Source organism: Ornithodoros turicata, chromosome 1 (genome assembly GCF_037126465.1).
Source record: "Ornithodoros turicata isolate Travis chromosome 1, ASM3712646v1, whole genome shotgun sequence".
In the NCBI taxonomy this organism is placed as follows: Eukaryota; Metazoa; Arthropoda; class Arachnida; order Ixodida; family Argasidae; genus Ornithodoros; species Ornithodoros turicata.
Window position 1 is genome coordinate 65,628,696 of NC_088201.1, and position 19,103 is coordinate 65,647,798.

The following is a 19,103-nucleotide window of genomic DNA, read 5'->3' on the forward strand; positions in this document are numbered from 1 at the left end:
GCGCATCGGTGGAAAGTGCGGGCGTTGTCGGAGTATACAAGTGATGGAACACCGCGTCGGGCGACGAAGCGGCGGAAAGCGAGAAGAAAAGCCGGGGCGGTCATATTTGTGACGAGCTCGACGTGAATTACTCGAGTCACCGCACACGTAAAGAGGGCCGCGTATGCTTTAGATGAGGCGCTTGAGCTGACTCGCCAGTGACGTCGAAGGCGGTGGTCGGTGTTATCCGCTCGCGAGGTCGCTCGTCGTACGCCTTCACCTCAAGAACCCCTACCGGACATCCAGGAATGGCGAATGACTCGAGTTCCATTCGGCGCCTCTTCCAGTCCATTTTTACTCGCCGCCACACTACGTCATCATCTCGCAGGCGCGGCTGACCGATACCCGGATACCACCGAACGCTTAAAACATGGCTTTTATGTCGACGACCTCATTGTCGGAGCAACCTCCGACGACGACGCCTTCCGACTCTATCAGGACGCCGTTTCAATCTTGGCCGAAGCTGGCATGGAGCTCCGCAAATGGGCGTCTAACTCCCCAACCATGAATAGTCAGTTTCTACACGACGGCCTTGCCTATGTCGACTCAGCCTATGATCAAGGTGCTAGGACTCCTCTGGCATCGACCCACCGACGAAATCACCTTCGACGTCGGTTCGGTCGTCGTGTACATCGCAGATCACCCTGTCACCAAGAGGACCATTCTCCACGCACTAGCCCGCATCTTCGACCCCCTGGGGTACTTGACCCCCTTCACCATATCCGCGCACCTGTTGTTTCAGTCGTTGTAGAGTCTCGGTTACGGTTGGGATGCCCCGCTTGCTCCCCAGCAACGCTCCGGTTGGACCGAATGGTGTTCGCAGTTACCAACCCTCAACACCATACGCTTGGCTCGCCACCTGACAACGGTATGTGACCTCGCGAATTCGTCTGGCGAGCTTCACGTTTTCGCTGACGCCAGTCCGCGCGCCTACGGCGCGGCTCTATACCTTCGAACGATCGCCTCCCAAGGCCAGTGGAACTGCAGTCTTCTCATCAGCAAAGGCCGGGTGGCTCCGCTCAAGACCATCTCCCTTCCACGCCTTGAACTCATCGGATGCCTCACCGCCGCAAGGCTCGCTGCTCACATCCGGCAACTTCCGTTGCTCACATCTCTACCCTCTTATTTTTGGACGGATTCTACAATAGCATTACACTGGATCACAGCCGACCTATCGTCCAAACCTGCCTTTGTTCAGCACCGCGTCACCGAAATCAAACGCCTCTCTGCCGGTCACACGTGGCGTCATTGCCCCGGACAAGAGAACCCCGCTGATCTTGTCACTCGCGGTGTGTCTGCTCAGCGACTCGCCGCCGAACCCCTATGGTGGCACGGCCCACACTGGCTCACCATGCAGGCAGACTCCTGGCCTTCTCGGCCCTCTTCAAGCTTCACTCCAGTCCCCCAAGAGGAAGAACGCGTCACGCAGACCACTGTCTGCCCCGCTCCCGCGCTCAGGTTACCGGCTATTTTCGATTTAGACCGCTACGGCAATCCAAGCACGGTTCTCCGGATTACCGCTTGGGTACGCCGCTTCGTCGCTAACGCTCGTCACACGGCGTCGCCCGTACGCGGTCCCCTAACCGCACGCGAGCTTGATCAGGCAGAAATCTACTGGCTTCGGCGCTTCAGCGCTTCAGCGCGGCGAGCAGCTCGCTTGATCATCAGCCATCAGACTCTTCCGACCTATACTGGACGGTGACGGCATTCTTCGTGTCGGTGGTCGCCTTGAAGCCCTTCCCGACCCAAGTGACCTAAAACACCCTATCTTGCTCCCAAGCCATCACCGCCTCACTGCCCTCATTATCATGTATGCCTACCTCCGCCTCTGCCATGCAAGCATTCATACAACGCTCCTCGATCTCCGCGACAGATACTGGCTGCTCAAGGGATGACAAACTGTTAAACGCGTACTTCGTCAGTGCCCGCGGTGCCGCCGCACGAGACTTCGTCCAGAATCCGCACCTGTCGCCCCACTACCTCGCGAGCGGATAACACCGACCACCGCCTTCGACGTCACTGGCGTGGATTTCTGCGGTCCGCTGTATGTCCGAGTCAGCTCAAGCGCCTCATCTAAAGCATACGCGGCCCTCTTTACGTGTGCGGTGACTCGAGCAATTCACCTCGAGCTCGTCACAAATATGACCGCCCCGGCTGTTCTTCTCGCTTTCCGCCGCTTCTTCGCCCGACGCGGTGTTCCATCACTTGTATACTCCGACAACGCCCGTACTTTCCACCGATGCGCTCACCTCCTCACTCTCCTGTCCACGGAACCCGTCCAAGATTTCGTCAGCAATCTTCGCATCACTTGGAGGTTTAGCCCCCCTTCCGCCCCCTGGTGGGGTGGGTGGTGGGAGCGCATGATCCGCACGGTGAAATCATCCCTAAGACTGACCCTCGGCCATAGTCGCAAGACATTCGAAGAACTGGTCACCATCCTTCACGAAGTCGAAGCGGCCGTAAACAGCAGACCCCTCACTACCATATCCACGGATCCTCAAGAGGTGCTCCCTCTTACCCCGTCTCATTTCCTCGTCGGGAGTCGCATTGCCAGGCTGCCGCTTCTCGAGAACGTCCAGCAAGAGAGCACGCCCTTGACGTTACGCAGACGGAGCGAACGACGCCAGCAAGCCATTAAAGTGTTCTGGAAGCGCTGGAAAAGGGAATATCTCCTCCAGCTCCGTTCTGCGCACCAAGGTGCTGGCGGATTTCCTACAGCTCTGAAGCCTGGTGATCTTGTCATCGTTGAAGACGACCGCCTCCCACCATTGTTGTGGAAAACCGCCAACGTTGTAGCCACACACCCGGGGCGCGACGGGATTGTCAGGAGCTTCACTATCAGACTCGCAAACGGAAGAGAATCGTCACGTCCTGCTCAGCGTCTGTACCTGCTAGAGGCCCACGAGGACACCACGGCCGCCCCCGGGAGGATGTTGGGAATCGACGAGGACGTTTCTGCCCACGCGAGTACCGAAAGAGAAGGAGGGATCGCGAGCCCGGCACTCGGGCCTGTACCTTCGTTCAGGCAGTTTGGTTCCGCCCCTCTGGAATAAAGTGGGACCATATTCATGACAGCGGGTCTCCGAGTTTCCTTCCTGTAACATATATTTGCCCGAGTGCCGGGCATATGCGACGAGGCGTCGAAGACTACCCGAACCTTCGTTGTCACGGCATCTTGGCGTATGACTGCATGGTGAGGAAGGTAATAGAGATTCGACGGTCGGCTCGACGTGTTGGGCACCTCTTCTGCATGACCTTCTGAGAAGTACTCCGATATCGTGTCATGATATTGCTGCAGGAGATGGGGCTGATCGCGAAGGCGACGAAGCTGCGAAAAGAGTCTGGCCTCTGCAATCGTTCGGTTGTCCGCTAGTTCGCCGAAGCAGGAGTCCTTGATGAGAAGCGGAACTTGATAACGATTGCCTATCTTGGCCAACTGGTGCTCAAACTCATCCAACGCTGGATGCAAGTGCATGGGATCGGAGGCGTCATCGGTGATTCCGATGGCGTCTAACCGCCACATTTCGGCCGGGTCAATGTCGGATTCACATGGCGGTGCTGCGAACGAGAGCGCGGTAGTGACGGCAGTACAGGCTGAGGCGGAGACGGGGTAGGCTCCTTGGACTAGCCATCCAAAGCGGGTTTCGACTGCGGTGAGACCAGCGGTGAGACGGCGAATATTGCCTGAGACGAGTGTCCAGTAAATATCGGATCCGATGAGAACACTGATGTGGGCGTCGGCGACGCTATCGGGAAGCAGGGCATCGGCCGCAGCAAGCCCTAGGTCACGCAGTTTGTCGAGGGCCAGTATATCCAGAGGCTGGGTAGTGACAGAGCACACTTCCGGAACTTCGAGAGCCTCTATAATGAGAGGACAATGAGCGTGCTGACTAGTCAAGGAAAATGCCACTCTCCGGCAGTGGTATCTGGAAGGAGCCTTGCTTCTCCCAAAGGAGTACACAGCGAGGTCCTCGGTTCCGAGGACGGGACAACCGAGTCTGCGGGACAGGTCCTGTCGAACGTAAGTGTGATGGCTGCCGGTATCGAAGAGAACGCGGACGAGATGGTTGGCTTGCCGTCCAAGTGCCCAGACGCGAGCGGTTTGGAGGAGGACGTGCGTGGCAGGTCGAGTGCACGTAGCCGTCGTGGTGGGGGTGAGCGAGGAGCGTTCAGTTGCGAAAGCGTTTGCTGGGTTATCCCAGCAAACGCTTGGAAGTTTGCACACGGCACCACATACGTGCACGCGCTCTCAGACAGCAGGGTCCATATAACATTCGAAGAACAATATGCGTCAATATAGCCGTAAAGGACTGATATTGCAACGCGAAGCCTGAGGTTATCCGTTAAAGCGAAATTAGGGGCGCGAAGCTGTAGTAGAAATCTATTGTCGCGGAAAACTCACATGACCTCCGGAGCTGGACCAATGACTGAGGACTAGCCACCCTATTTTTCTTTTCTTTTTTGATTATGTCGCCAATGACGTAAATGACGTGTCGCCCGTTCCTCTCTCACTGCTTTCCTCCTCTCTGCTCTGCTTCCCGTCTTCTTTTGTTGTTCCTTTCACTGTTTTTTTTTTTTGGTTCGCGTTTGTCCGAATGTAGTGGGAGTTACAGGAAAAACGACGGAGCCCTGGCTGTTTTTGTCACATTAAGTATTTTACTGTGCGACATGTGGTTATGCAAGCAAGACGTACACAGCATGTCTGCGGTAACGAAAACAACATGACATTAATATTGCTCCGGAATTTGCTTGAAGAAGCCTGACTGCCTCTGGCAAGGACTGCTACTGGGGACTGGAGCTCGGTGGCTGCAAGATGAAAATTAGTATCAGAAACACACCTATGCATGTGAAAGTTGCAATGTAAACATAAAGAATAAAGGTGCTATTGAATGCGAAAAATAAGAACGATTATGGTAGTGTTGTGAGAAGCTCGCAGCCATGCGGTGTGATGAGCGACGTTAGTACAAAAAATATATTTTATTGCGCTACTTCACAATGATATATTCAGGCCGAATAGCCTGACAAACTTAGCTTTGGAGCTACGTACAGAACAGCTACTAAGTCGTGTCGCACGAAACTTGTCGAGCGAAATCACCGAGAATCAGACTTACTATAGCGTCATACCTTTAGACAGTACGACGTGAGCGGGTATTTAATCATAACATGAAGATGATATTCTTTCACGAAAAGAAATATAGTCTACCATCGTAACTGCAATGCTACGCTGTCTGTCTCGGTCACAGCGTATTCCGGTCTCGACTTACAGTGACTGTTGAGCTACTTATTCACAATACACGAAGTGAATGCGGTGTTGTAAGGCAACAAGCAATAACAAATAACTTACCTGTCGACAGTCGTTGACCTGGTATCGGGTACGAGGCGTTCGGACACAGTAAATTTTTTTACGCCCTTCCCGGTGTGAAAAGGGTGTACTATGAGGACACACCCGAATTACACTTATACTACACTCAACTAAGCACCCGCGTTGGTGTAAAAGGGCTGTAATGTACCAATACACCCCGATCACACTTATGTTACACACCATGCTAAATTTTGGAACACTCATGTCAGTGCAACAGGGGTGTATGCCGCACAACGCTCAAAGCTCCTGTAGTTTTCTTTTTCATTGTGATAATCTTTGCAATTTATATATATATATATATATATATATATAACTTCTTATGTGTGTGTATGGATAACTTGGTACATACAGATGGATGCGAAAAGATATAGACCATAAGTAACGGAGAGACTTGGGAAGCCGTATAAGGATTAACAACAATTGCTACTTTTATTGCATTATTATTGTTCGTAGGGAACATTTCCATGCTTGCGATTACGAAGGGGACGCTGAATCTCTTCGACGTACTGGATACCTAGTTCAGTGTCGTTTGAAACAAGGTGTAGTGCCATCACAATACCTGTCCACAGCGGGGAAAGAACATCCACCTCAATGGCGCAAAAGTGTGAGTACTTTTCGTTATTGGGGCTAACGAACCGATCCCTCAGTGCATGTGGCCCAAATGCTTATCGCATATTTCACAATTCATAATGCATCAAGCGCTGGTTAGGGGATGAATGCTTTATAGTCTCCCTGTACTCCACACTCTAAACCGTTTTACACCTTAAAGGGTGTAAATCAAAATGTTCATGGCGCACACCTTTTAAGGTGTATTCCAACACCCTCATGGCAACTGGGGTGTAAAGGGAGTTATCATATCTGATGATTGTATCTCGGGTTGCTACCTGCTCATATCTTGTTTGGGCGCGCATGTTGTTCCTGAAAATAATTGTCAAAGGCGCTGTTGCGTCATGTGCAGTGCTTCCCCTCAGAGTCAATAAAAGAAGGCCCCGACCGGAAGACATTTTTTTCAGGTTCTCGGCGCTACCAGTTCAGGTTGCACTACTTGTCATATCTTGTTCTTAATGCACAAACGACTATGACAGGTATAACGCCGAATAAAACTGCTGGGCTCATGGCAATATGCGGGTTACTGTGTATTCACAATTACCAGCACATTGCATATAATCACATTGAGGTCCAAATATATATGTACATCAAGGTGATTTAATATGTGTGTGAACATGCACAGCCGACATACAGAAAATCATGTATGACGTGGTAGCTGTAAATAGCTTTTCGTGAAATTGTAGACCTCAGCAGGTAGCTCCCCGATATGCATGTTCATGACTTAGAACGTTGCATTTATTCGTTTCTTCAAGGCTTTGCAGTGTTGTACCCACAAATATCTAACCCCTGTAAAATGCATTACATTGTTCATTATCCGCGACTCATCAGGATGTTTGGTCCAATCCTAGCTGTATGGTGTATGCGTTTCGAAGGGAAGATGTTGCTAGAAAAACTCTACATTTTAAGAACATAACCCTTTCATTAGCAAGAACACATCAATTTTATCAAATGTACGTGTGGTCGCAGTCCTTCATCAGAAATGCCACATCTACTCATGGTTCCAAGGAGATACTACTTCAACATGCCCCAGAAGCAATTCAGTGTTGCACTCATGACCATGATATTCACGCAGAATCAATGTTGCAGTTGACAATGATAACACTCTTGATTATTAACTCTGACACAATTTCTCTCATACAAACATTAACTACAGTTGAGTATGATGAGCACTATCATGTATTTGTTTTGTCTTGCAATGAGGAGCAACGTGTTTTAAGAAATGTAGGCACTATATCAATAGATCCTCCAAATCTGCATACATTACTAGATGCTAGACGTGTTGTAAATCCACGTCATGCACTTTTGTAATGTAACTTCCCGTACCTTGTTGTTGTATACATTTACTTTTGTTCACGTGAACGAAAATAAACACACTCCCTTCCTACACCCAGGCGATACACTGATCACCATGTTTCACCTGAGGGGGTATTACACCATCGTTACACCCTCAGGAACTTCCAAAACAAAGTTGTAGGGCGTGAAAGGGGTGTGATCTTTGTTAATACACCTATTTTACACCTTTAAAGGTGTGAAACGATTTAGAGTGCACGGCATGTCCCGGACCCCGGTCTCCAAACTACGTGGTACACTCTAAACCAGGTAACACATATGTAACGGTTAAGTACCGCTTGGTCACATGTACATTTTTTTTTAAATGTACCTCTTAAATATAAGAGGTACACACGCCCTCATATGCGGTACATGCAACGCATAGCGCGCAGCGATTTAGCCCTACCCGTCGGGGTGGTTCGCCTCCTCTACGATATATTAACAGCCCCAGGAAGAAATGCTGCACGATAAATATCACAAACAAATAGCTTTATTCGAAAATTACAGCCCTTTCAGGGGTGCTTGTCCATAGCGAATGTGCATTGTCATGATGCACAAACGTCGAACAGACGGGGCACAACGTATATGGATGAACGGTGACCACTGCATCTCTCCTTCACCATAGCGGCTGCTCTGTGGTCACGCTTCTTTATCTTTTCCACACCTTTGGATTCCCGTCCTTTCCCAACTACCGTTGCTTCCGCAGAACGTCAGACCAACCACAGGGAAGGATTGCCTCACCCAGTTACGACATCGCCTGGGCGTAACCTAAAAGAGATATGTAATGTAAAAAAATCCAACAACCGAAATAGCTTGCCTGGGAGACATGGCTACTTGCTTGTGTAGTCCAGGTATAAAGTGCAATCTAGGGTTCTCTAATTCAATCATCCACGTTCGTGCATGAAGCGCAGAGTTCGTTGTCTCTCTCCCTCAGTCACGCATGGAGGCGTCTACAACACGTGACATTTGAAAAAACGCGGTTTTTGAGCGCTCCTATCTAAAAAACCCCACCTCGAAAATTATTCAAACTTCGTAGGCACATGCTTCTGCATATGATATTTGAGTGCACAGAAAATGGAAGGTTTTTCCTGGCACAATAAAGTTAGAACGTACCAAAATTTCAGTGTCCGACTGTGGTGCGTGTAATGACCATGGATGCACTGCGAGAGAGTAGCAAATATCATATAGTTCGAAGAAGATGGGAAGATGACTCCAGTCCATGCCATAACCAGTCCTCTGAGGAGAGCGCTGGATGTGTAGTCTACATATTACCAGTGCACACACTATGGAGATTGTATGCTAGCAGCAAGATATATTCCGTTGACAGTAAGACACACTCGTACGTTCTGTAGGTTCATGTTACACTCTCTTATAGAAGCAGTGCTGCTTGATGACAATACACAAGAAGCAGTGGTTATTACTGCTATTACCTATCATTATTACCTATGATTACCTATTAGTGGCCCCATCCTACAGTTTGCAATACAACCGGCAAGAGTAGAGGATATAGCGGTTAGAGGATAATGTCAACCTTGGCCTACTTGGGGGCCAAGCTTAGGACCCTTGATTTGCCCATCACGTTTCGGGCTCACCTGTTAGTGGCGTGGTACTACAGCCTGTAGTTCTTACAGTCGTTCCCACGCCGCCACCATTAATCCGTGCTGCCATCACAAGACACACCTTCCGTTTTCTTCGGGGCGGATCAGTGGAGTGGCTCGCAAAATCCCACTTGCACCCAATACGCAGGGCAGTTTAACCCTGCCGGTTGTGCTCGACAAGCGCCTTGTACTTCAGACGCGCGTTTTTCCACGTTTTTAAGCTTTCTGAGATGAGACGTCATCTGGGTCGCCACTTTGTCATCACCGGCCGTCAACAACCAGCCGGGCCACGTACTCTTCCCATTTTGTGCCTGACAAGTTACACAGAAAGACTTCCTCCAGAGGGATACGCATGGTCCTTGAAACCCTTGAATACTCTGGAATCCGAAAATGGTGTTTCAAGCCCTGGAAAAACCCTGGAATTTTCCACAGACCTTGAAAACCCTTGATTTTTGCATTACTTTTCTTATTTTTTGTGGAGCTGTTAGTACAAATTTCGCTCATCCGGAGTCTGAACTGTGTTTTCGGAGCCATAGGGGTTAGCACCCATTGCAATACGAATCAGTAAGGGAAACCAGAAGTGCGAGAAATTGATAGCACCCTCTGTTGTATTCATCAGACTTCCGTAGATCTTTAACATTCAGTAGTCATGAATTTATGTAGTCAGTAGTCATGAATGAATGTTTGTGAGAACAGCACTAATGTACAGACCCCACACATTCAGTGGTGTGATACTTGTAGCTTTATAATATTTTTGTGAAATATTAAAGCCCTGGTCATAAAATTTGTTTTATATCCCATGCAAAATGAGGGCTGATCATTACAATGTCCTTGGAAGACCCTACAATTTTTCTTCCGAAATTGAGTGGGAATCATGGATGGGCAACTCTCCTGGATGAGACTTGGGCAGTGACACGCTCAAGTCGTCCAGTACACGTTCGAATACCTGTTTGTAGCAGTAGTCGGAAACCGCGTTGGATTTTGTATCGACCGATAACAAAGTGAAGATGTTTGATTCTCTATGCACACTTGGCATTCCTATAGGCTCGTCGTTTCGCTTATTCACTGTGTTCTGGGTACACCAGATGGGTAATTACAGGGAGTCCAAAATCAGGCCACTGGATATCCGCTTTTCGTGCAGTCAAGGAAGTTAATTGAACCTCTGTATGCAATAAGGGGATAAGTCGAAATATCCCCTTTTTAGTATTTTTGTTGCAATGACACCTACATACCAGTACGTACCTGTCAAAGAAAATTTAGAACCGTACTGCAATTTATTGACTCGCTATAGGAGGGTAAGAAACGGGAAATGCATGTATGTCAATGGGGTGGACAGCCAGATCAGGCCCCTTTTCTACACACGCATGCAAATAGTGTAGCTTAAATTTTGCTACGGTGCGGAAATGAACTTCGACTTCCACTCGAGAAACCTGTTCTTCCCACCTCACGTTACCGTGTCAGCACTGCCACCGAGCGTTATAATTGGAAAAACGTGTGCACTATGCTAATAAGTCATATTTTGCTGGCCATACAGACCATTATTTACAATATTGTGCTCGTTTAGCAGCCCGACAATCGCGATCTAGGCAGCTCCACTGCACAAAGGTAACTTCGCCCGTCGTGTCGCCACCATGAAAGTCCGCGACTCGTGAAAACAGTTTTTTCCTGCACGAAAACCTTGTACGTGCGGTAGATGGGTAGAAATCCAGCGAACCGGTAGAGATGTAGGAAGGGAGTTGCCTCAGGACAGAAGCCGCCGATATTTCGAACAGAGACTGTTCTTCTTCTGGGCCCAGAACAGTCTCTGTTCGAAATATCGGCGACTTCTGTCCTGAGGCAACTCCCTTCCTGTACGTGCGGTGTTATATAGAGGAAGGGGATATGTCATGCTGCTGTGTTTTGTTCAATTTCTGCTACGTCACGCATCCAGAAACGATATGCTAACGGGCCATGCATGTAGAGTAGACATATGCATACATGTTACACATTTTGCATTGGTGTTGTTCGTGGAAACTGATCTGCAATTACTCTACCAAATATTCACTTGCAGTTTTCTCTTCATTTGCGCGTATTTTTCCCCACGCGGCGCGTGTGCGGAGGGTTGTCCGCGTGCTTATCGGCGGGGGAGGGCTGCGTGCGCGCTTACCCTCTCACATTTTTCAGCCTGGGCCGACTTCTTTCAAAATTTTTGAGCCTTGGCCGACTTGGGTCGCGTATTTTTTCCCGCACCCGCCGGGCGGCGCTCGGGTGGAGGCGCCTACCGGTGGGTGGCGCGTGGCCGGAGGGCTGCGTGCGCACTTACCAGCTCACATTTTTCAGCCTGGGTCGACTTCTTTCGTCATTTTTCAATCTGTGTCGATTTCAATCATAATTTTTTCCCAGCTACAACAGGTGTGCAGTAGGCTGTTTTCATGCAAAGGATAGCCATACACAAAAGTACAAGTGAAAATATATTTATTAAAGTCATTAGTGTCGGGAATTATGGTATGACTCTGTGTGAAGGAGAAAAACCCAGCCAAGAAACCTGATGCAGAAAAAACACAATACACGTAACAATACTTATTACAGGCATGATACAATAGCATTGAATAGGTATCACAGATCAAACACAGTATTTTTTATTAACTGTAATCATACACCCAAGTTTTCAATGAATCAGAAGTGATAACACATTTAATCAAAGAAGTTATTTTTAATGAATACGATTACAATCAAAATTACAAGTTTTATTATAAAAAAGTCTGAGATGTGAGAACCTGATAGATGTAAGTAATTTCGAGCACAATATGTAAGCTAAGTTTAATATTGCAATATGACTCAAATTTAATTAATCAATTTCTATTGAAGTGAATAGCGCAGACATAAGGTAATAATTCGAATCAACACGATCAACACATAGCATTAATATAGAACAAATCATCCAACATGTAGGGAAATAATAGCTGCACCATATCAAAATGAGAAACTATCAACACATTTAATCAAAGAAGATATTCTTGATCAATATGATTATAAACAAAATTATAAGCTGTGTTATCAAAAAGTCTAATATTCCTATACATGAGAACCATCAGTGCAATAGCGGGAAGTTCTGATAGTTGTATGTAATTAACTGTGAAGAGCAGAGACCCTGGAAGACTATGGGACACGAACACAAGAGGAAATAAAATCTATACCACTACAAAGAAGATATTCCTAATCAAAACAACATAGTAATCTATCATTCAGAAAATCAGAAGAAAAAATCAAACTCATCAGAAAATAGACATGTTAAAAATGAACTTCACCACATAGCACGCTCCTAGCCAACAACCAGATCTAATGATATCTGCCCTGATTTGTTGAAGACGGGTGCCGATAGATGTATGGAAGACCACGGAACACGAACGACAAGAACGACACGAACACAAGAGGAAATAAAATCTATACCACTACAAAGAAGATATTCCGAATCAAAACAACATAGTAATCTATCATTCCGAAAATCAGAAGAAAAATTCAAACTCATCAGAAAATAGACATGTTAAAAATGAACTTCACCACATAGCACGCTCCTAGCCAACAACCAGATCTAATGATATCGGCCCTGATTTGTTGAAGACGGGTGCCGATAGATGTATGGAAGACCGCGGAACACGAAAGAACAAGAACACAAGAGGAAATAAAATCTATACCACTACAAAGAAGATATTCTTAATCAATATGACGACAATCAAATTACAAGTTGTATTATAAAAAGTCTAATATTCCTATACGTGAGAACCATCATTGCAATAGCGTGAATATCTGCGAGCGCAATAGGGAATCTCAATTTCATATTCCAACATTACTCAACTTTTAATTTCTTATTAAGTGAACAGCATAGACGTAAGGAAATAACGAGAAACAACACAATCAACAGCTACAATTAATAGAGAGCCAAACCTGCGCACCATCCAACACATAGGGAAATAATAGCTAATCAATCTATCAAAAGGCGAAATATTACAATATAGCACAGACTTAACGCTGAAGAACAGAGGAACACGCGGCGACACGTAAACAACAACAGAGGAAAATAATCTATCATTGAACCATCATAAAATCGACCAATATATAATTTTCATTCTACAAACACTACAAACCTTGATGGAGGTATCCAAGACGTAGAAAATATCCACTGTTTTCACTCTTTTCCTCAAAGCCGGGAGACTTTATGTCTCTATCTATGTGACCATAGCACCGCGCATTCTTTATCACTCAAAGGGTTGGGGGGCTATATTACTTCGTCCAGCAAACGGGGCGCCCTAGAGGTCAGATAAGAGAGTTCAAAGGCGATATATTTTATTGTGCAGCGCAAATAGATGTCGATATCACTCGCGGGGATCGCTATCTTTTCGCATCCCTTCCTTGAGACGGAAATCTTTCCTCAAAGTGGTTGTCAAGTCGACTAAGTTTGTAGAGATGCGATATTGTTATTGAACATGTAGAGAAAGTCCAAATTATTAATTGGTAGCAACGATACTCAATCAAAAAACGAGAAACAAATTTAATTACATCAATTTTTGTAATATCTTGCAACAGAAATTTCTAATGAACCACAGAGAAATATCAAATGTGAAATGCAACTCAGAGTTATGAGGCATTCCCAACTCAGAGATTATTTTTACTTATGTCAATTGAGTGACCAATTGAAACAAATACAAGACAATAATTATTTCAGGCAAAGTTCACAACTCATAGAATATCAGTCGAGTCAATACTTGAAACAAAATCAAAACAGTAATTCTCACGACAGGTGGAGATTATGGCATTCTAAACCACATAATAAAATTTGAATCAATAAAATAAACATAGATATGCTTTTAATTAAGTGTAGACGTGCACTTGAAAACAGAAGAGACAATTGCTCTACATTGAAAAGATGGACAGATTTTGTACTCGATACCATAGGTCATGGGAAGATGTGATAAAAAACTGCTTCGAAATGGAGGAGCTGCGAAACGATTTCATTATCGCTGCATTTCAATACGTCCTAGACATGGTCGTCGCAATTACGGCCGTTTTTCTCCATATCCATACTCATTAAACGACATTGCTCTTACTAAAGTAAGCTCTTACAAGTGTCTTGGCATTCATCTCTCCCAAGACCTAACTTGGAACAAGCACATTGAATTCATTGCTGGCAATGCTAACCTGACGCTTGGCTATATTCGACGTAACCTGAAACTCGCACCCCAGGAAATTAGGAAACTAGCATACTTATCACTAGTACGTTCAAAACTGGAGTATGCCTCAGCTTTGTGGAACCCTCCTCAACAATACTTATCCTCCGCTCTTGAAGCCATCCAGAATAGGGCAGCCCGTTCCATCGTTGGTGATTACTCACGTCATTCTTCAGTCTCGGTAATTAAACAACAACTTCAACTCCCTAACCTAGAAAGACGTCGATACATTTCAAGGTTGTCTCTGTTTCCCAAGTTCATTCATACCATTCCGCCTAGCATTTCCCCTATCACTCGTTCTTCCACAATCTTTCCCCGCTTCGACCATTTGTACAAGGTAACTCGTTTCATCTGCCACACTGATATCTTTGCTAAATCATTTTTTGTAAGACTACTATTAACTGGAATGATCTTCCCTTGAATATTGCGGAGCTCACTGATCACACCACGTTTCATAGGAAGATATCATCTACCATTTAACCATTCACTAATAATCAATTGATTCCATTCTTTTCGCACCGTTATTTGTCAAGTGCATTTATTGTTATACCTAATATCTGTACAACCCCACTCCCCCATGCAATGCTCGCAAGAGCCTTTGGGGTATTGTAAATAAATAAATAAATAAATATGAAATAATTCCCAAGTGGCAATCAGATTTTGGGAGAAGCGGATCACACAACCGCCATCAGAAGTGCTTAACCAATATACAATGAAGATGGGCGTTATGCATAAACACAATGGAAGATATGTTATATTAATTATAATAACCAGATCAGCGCAGGTCACACATAAACGTAGATCCAATTCACAAAATATACTCGAGATTTCCCGTAGCCCATACAGAAAAAACTATCACATTATTTTAGTGTCATAGCATCTCGGCACTACATATGGAAAGGCCATAATTTAATTTTATAAGTCTTTAGCTCATAACGCTGTAAAACCCAAACACTAACGATAATTTTTTCTTTAAATTTTCGAAGTCAAAACTGCATGCTATTTCTTGCATTTTTCTAAAGATGTAGATTAAAAAGTTGTGCATATACTTACACATACTATGCAAGATATTTGATTGTGGATTAAATGCTAAAATTTATCGATTCACATGAAGGAGAAGTGGTGACTACCACATATCAGTAAGAGTTTAATTAAAATTTGAACAGGTGTTGCGATTTATGATCAGTGTTGTAGAATGTGTAATTTCACAATATGCAAGCTTTAGCTCGCTCACTTTGACGAGCACTCTTTCACGATGTCATAAAGTTAATCAAATGGATTGATATTTTCTGTATACACTATAACATAATGCGAATTCTTTATGTCGTGGATATTAAAAGTTACGAGTATTTTCCGAACGAAATCTACTTAAAACTCCAAGAAAGGGTCTCCCGCGTCCTCGAAGACGTTTCGGCAACACGCCGGGCCGCGTTTCCCCAATGCCGTACCCGAAACCGAACGCGATTCTGCGCCCGACGCGTTAACGCTGTACCGCACGCGAGCGTGTTGCTTTTTCCAGAAACGGATTCGTCGACGCGGGTGACCCTTTCTTGGAGTTCTAAGTAGATTTCGTTCGGAAAATATTCGTAACTTTTAATATCCACGACATAAAGAATTCGCATTATGTTATAGTGTATACAGAAAATATCAATCCATTTGATTAACTTCTCTGACATCGTGAAAGAGTGCTCGTCAAAGTGAGCGAGCTAAAGCTTGCGTATTGCTAAATTACACATTCTACAACACTGATCATAAATCGCAACACCTGCTCAAATTTTAATTAAACTCTTACTGATATGTGGTAGTCACCACTTCTCCTGAATGTGAATCGATAAATTTTAGCATTTAATCCACAATCAAATATCTTGTATAGTATGTGTGAATATATGCACAACTTTTTAATCTACATCTTTAGAAAAATGCAAGAAATAGCATGCAGTTTTGACTTCGAAAATTTAAAGAAGAAAATTATCGTTAGTGTTTGCGTTTTACAACGTTATGAGCAAAAGACTTATAAAATTAATGTATGGCCTTTCCATTTGTAGTGCCCAGATGCTATGACACTAAAATAATATGATAGTTTTTCTGTATGGCTACGGGAAATCTCGAGTATATTTTGTGAACTGGATCTACGTTTATGTGTGACCTGCGCTGATCTGGTTATTATAATTAATATCACATATCTTCCATTGTGTTTATGCATAACGCTCATCTTCATTGTATATTGGTTAAGCACTTCTGATGGCGGTTGTGTAATCCGCTTCTCCCAAAATCTGATTGCCACTTGGAAATAATTTCATATACGTTTGTGTGCCGTGTGTTACGAAGACTACGTGATTAGAAATGTAGACTTGGCCTGCACGTCATGCTCGTAAAATCTTTCGTTTGCATTGTGGCATCTGATAATAGATTCGCTTTTCGCGAAGGCTTCGTATTATCTCCCAGGCACTGAACCCGAATGCGATTGTAAAAGTCGATGACACTGTGTCGCGAACGCTTTGGCTTATCCCGCCGGAATTAGTTATCTTGCCTTATTTCCCGTTTTGCCCTATCTTGGACGGCTCATTTTTCCTATCCAGTCATACAAACGGACAATTGTGTTGACAAAAATATTTATTTATTTGTTCCCCCTCCAACCGGGTTGCTTGTCAAAGACGCCTTTTCTTGCTACGTCTGGGCTAGTGCAACTGATTGAGAAATATACATGCAGTGTGGAATTTAATTCATGAAGTTTTCACATTAGATTAGTGGTCCTTTTTTGGAATCATAGACTGATATACCATGTCTCTAAATTTCAATGACCGATCCTTCTCCGGCAATTCTATCCTTCGGGTTTCCAACTTGTACAGAGTGTAGTCGAGTAAAACCAATTTGGTGGTCAGGTCTCATTCCATATGAGAATTCTTACACAAATTGTGGAATATTCGTTTCCTTAGCGATCACTGTTCTCAGTCTAGCCATGCTAAATGCAAGGTGTTTTTTCATTTTGATGCGTAGAATTCATTATAATGATGACAAAGATTACATTTATTGTTTCAGTTATACAGTTGTTTATTTCGATAAATTACAGTTCTATTTCAAACTCTGAAGTTTTCGTTCGTTGTCTTCATTGATGAATTCCGAAGACATTAAATAGTTTATTCTGATTATTGGGCGCTTGAAACCAGCGTTGATTAACGCAGGCGCTATGTTGTCGCCGTGTTTGTATTGCTTCAACAACTTGCACTTTGTCGCGATGAACTTGCACAGTCTCTTATTGATGTTTCCTTTCTTTGTATGAAGACTCTTAAATGGCGTACAAGAGAGTATTAGATGAAAATCGTCCGGTGGTCCCCCACAATTGATATGTTTGTTGAGTTTCAACAGGTGATAATACATCAGACCTTGCACGACAATATTGAACTTCTGCTCATTCGACATCGCTGACTGGTAGAATAAAATAAATGTGTAGAGGCTCTAGGGTGGAATATATCATCACGTGATAGGATTTTATGTACTTTCCATCTCTGATATGTGTAATTTCAACAAATCCGTAATGAGTCGTGCGATATAGACGACTTGTATATGATAATTTGATCCGACTGCTTTCTTGATGAACGCAACGCCCATTGCAATGATTACAACTACACCTGGTCTAGTGTATTTCAATTCTTCGTTAGCAAACCTCAAAAACTCCGCCATCAATCCCAGTGGCCCTTCCGACGTTGATGTGCAAATATTTTTATAAGTATTGTAGATTCGGCATATAAATTCTTGCACCTTCAGTTCTGTAGTTTGTACCATATCTCCGAATACGACCATGTCTAGGACGTATTGAAATGCAGCGATAATGAAATCGTTTCGCGGCTCCTCCTTTTCCTTTTGTTTATTAGGCGTCTGGTAAAAAAATCAGGGAAAGAAAAAATGATGAACTGATAACCGCGATGGCGGAAGGATAGCGAAACAATGATAAGTCGTTTCATACGGCCTCCGGCTTACTCTCCCGCCGTACCCAACAGTCCCTCCTTTCAGCTGTTGTGACCCGTGGCATTGCCTATCTTACAAGGCATTTCTGAAGTAAGGTGAAGCCAGCGTTGAGAGGGAATGTCCCTGAATTCTCCTCATGCTAAAATACGTCACGCTTAGAGAAAAAGATGACTGGATGGACGCATATGAGATCGCTGAGCTACTCGCTGTGTACGACGAGGCGGATGCGAGACGGGGTGCCGGCGCGTTGTCGGAGCCGAAGCGCTCGAATGAAAGTCAGTCGCAGCGCGCCGGACAGGGTACAGACCCAGTCAACATACTGTTGTAAATTCGACGTGGAAAAAACGTTGGATATCAACAAAATGAATGTTGAATCGACGATGAAAGCAAACGTGAAATCATGATGACAAATGTCCGCTCGAAAACACGTTAATTTAACAAGTTCCGATCAACGTAAATTTAACGTATATGAAATGCAGTTTATATGTGAAGACAACGTACCAGGCTGTACGGCATGAGAGCATCAAATAAACAGCGCTTTACAACGTTTCTCCAACGTTATCATGACGATAAAAATTACACGTTCAGTGTAGTTTTACATTTATTTTAGTATACGCCCTTAACACTTTGAATGCCCATTTAGACATCCCAGGTATGGTATAAAAATAATTTCGCTGGAAAGTGGGGAATAGAATCACTTTATTACCCAAATCACATATGACATAGGTGTTGACTTGAATTTGCTAGAGCCCTCGTGTTTATCTTCTGCACTACTGGCTTCTGGTTGTGCTGGGTCCTCTGCTTATCTGTACACGTAGGCACTTGGACGTTGCAACTGTAAAAAATCGTGAAATGCCAACTGATGAGCTGCTCATGCCTGTGTCAAGACCACTTTGTGGTTATTTATGTTTGCAAACCACACAGCGTCCGTTATACAGATCACGATCACAATATCGCCACCTTATATAAATAAGGAGGATCGTCGATGTTACTCAC

At 44.7% G+C, this 19,103-nt stretch overlaps 1 protein-coding gene across 1 annotated transcript; it reads left to right on the plus strand.

The window, feature by feature from the left end:
• Nucleotides 1-294: 294 nt before the first annotated feature.
• Nucleotides 295-1,741, plus strand: LOC135400187 (uncharacterized). Its single transcript, XM_064631966.1, has 2 exons — nucleotides 295-738; nucleotides 791-1,741. The coding sequence occupies exons 1-2, from the start codon at nucleotides 295-297 to the stop codon at nucleotides 1,739-1,741; spliced, it is 1,395 nt and encodes a 464-aa protein (XP_064488036.1).
• The last annotated feature ends 17,362 nt before the right edge of the window (nucleotides 1,742-19,103 follow it).

What these genes read in the sequence shown, in the direction of transcription:
- LOC135400187 (XM_064631966.1), top strand. Translation starts at nt 295, where the DNA reads ATGACTCGAGTTCCATTCGGCGCCTCTTCCAGTCCATTTTTACTCGCC. An exon ending in CGCATCTTCGACCCCCTGGG is followed by an intron (nt 739 to 790) that starts GTACTTGACCCC and finishes CAGTCGTTGTAG; the next exon opens with AGTCTCGGTTACGGTTGGGA.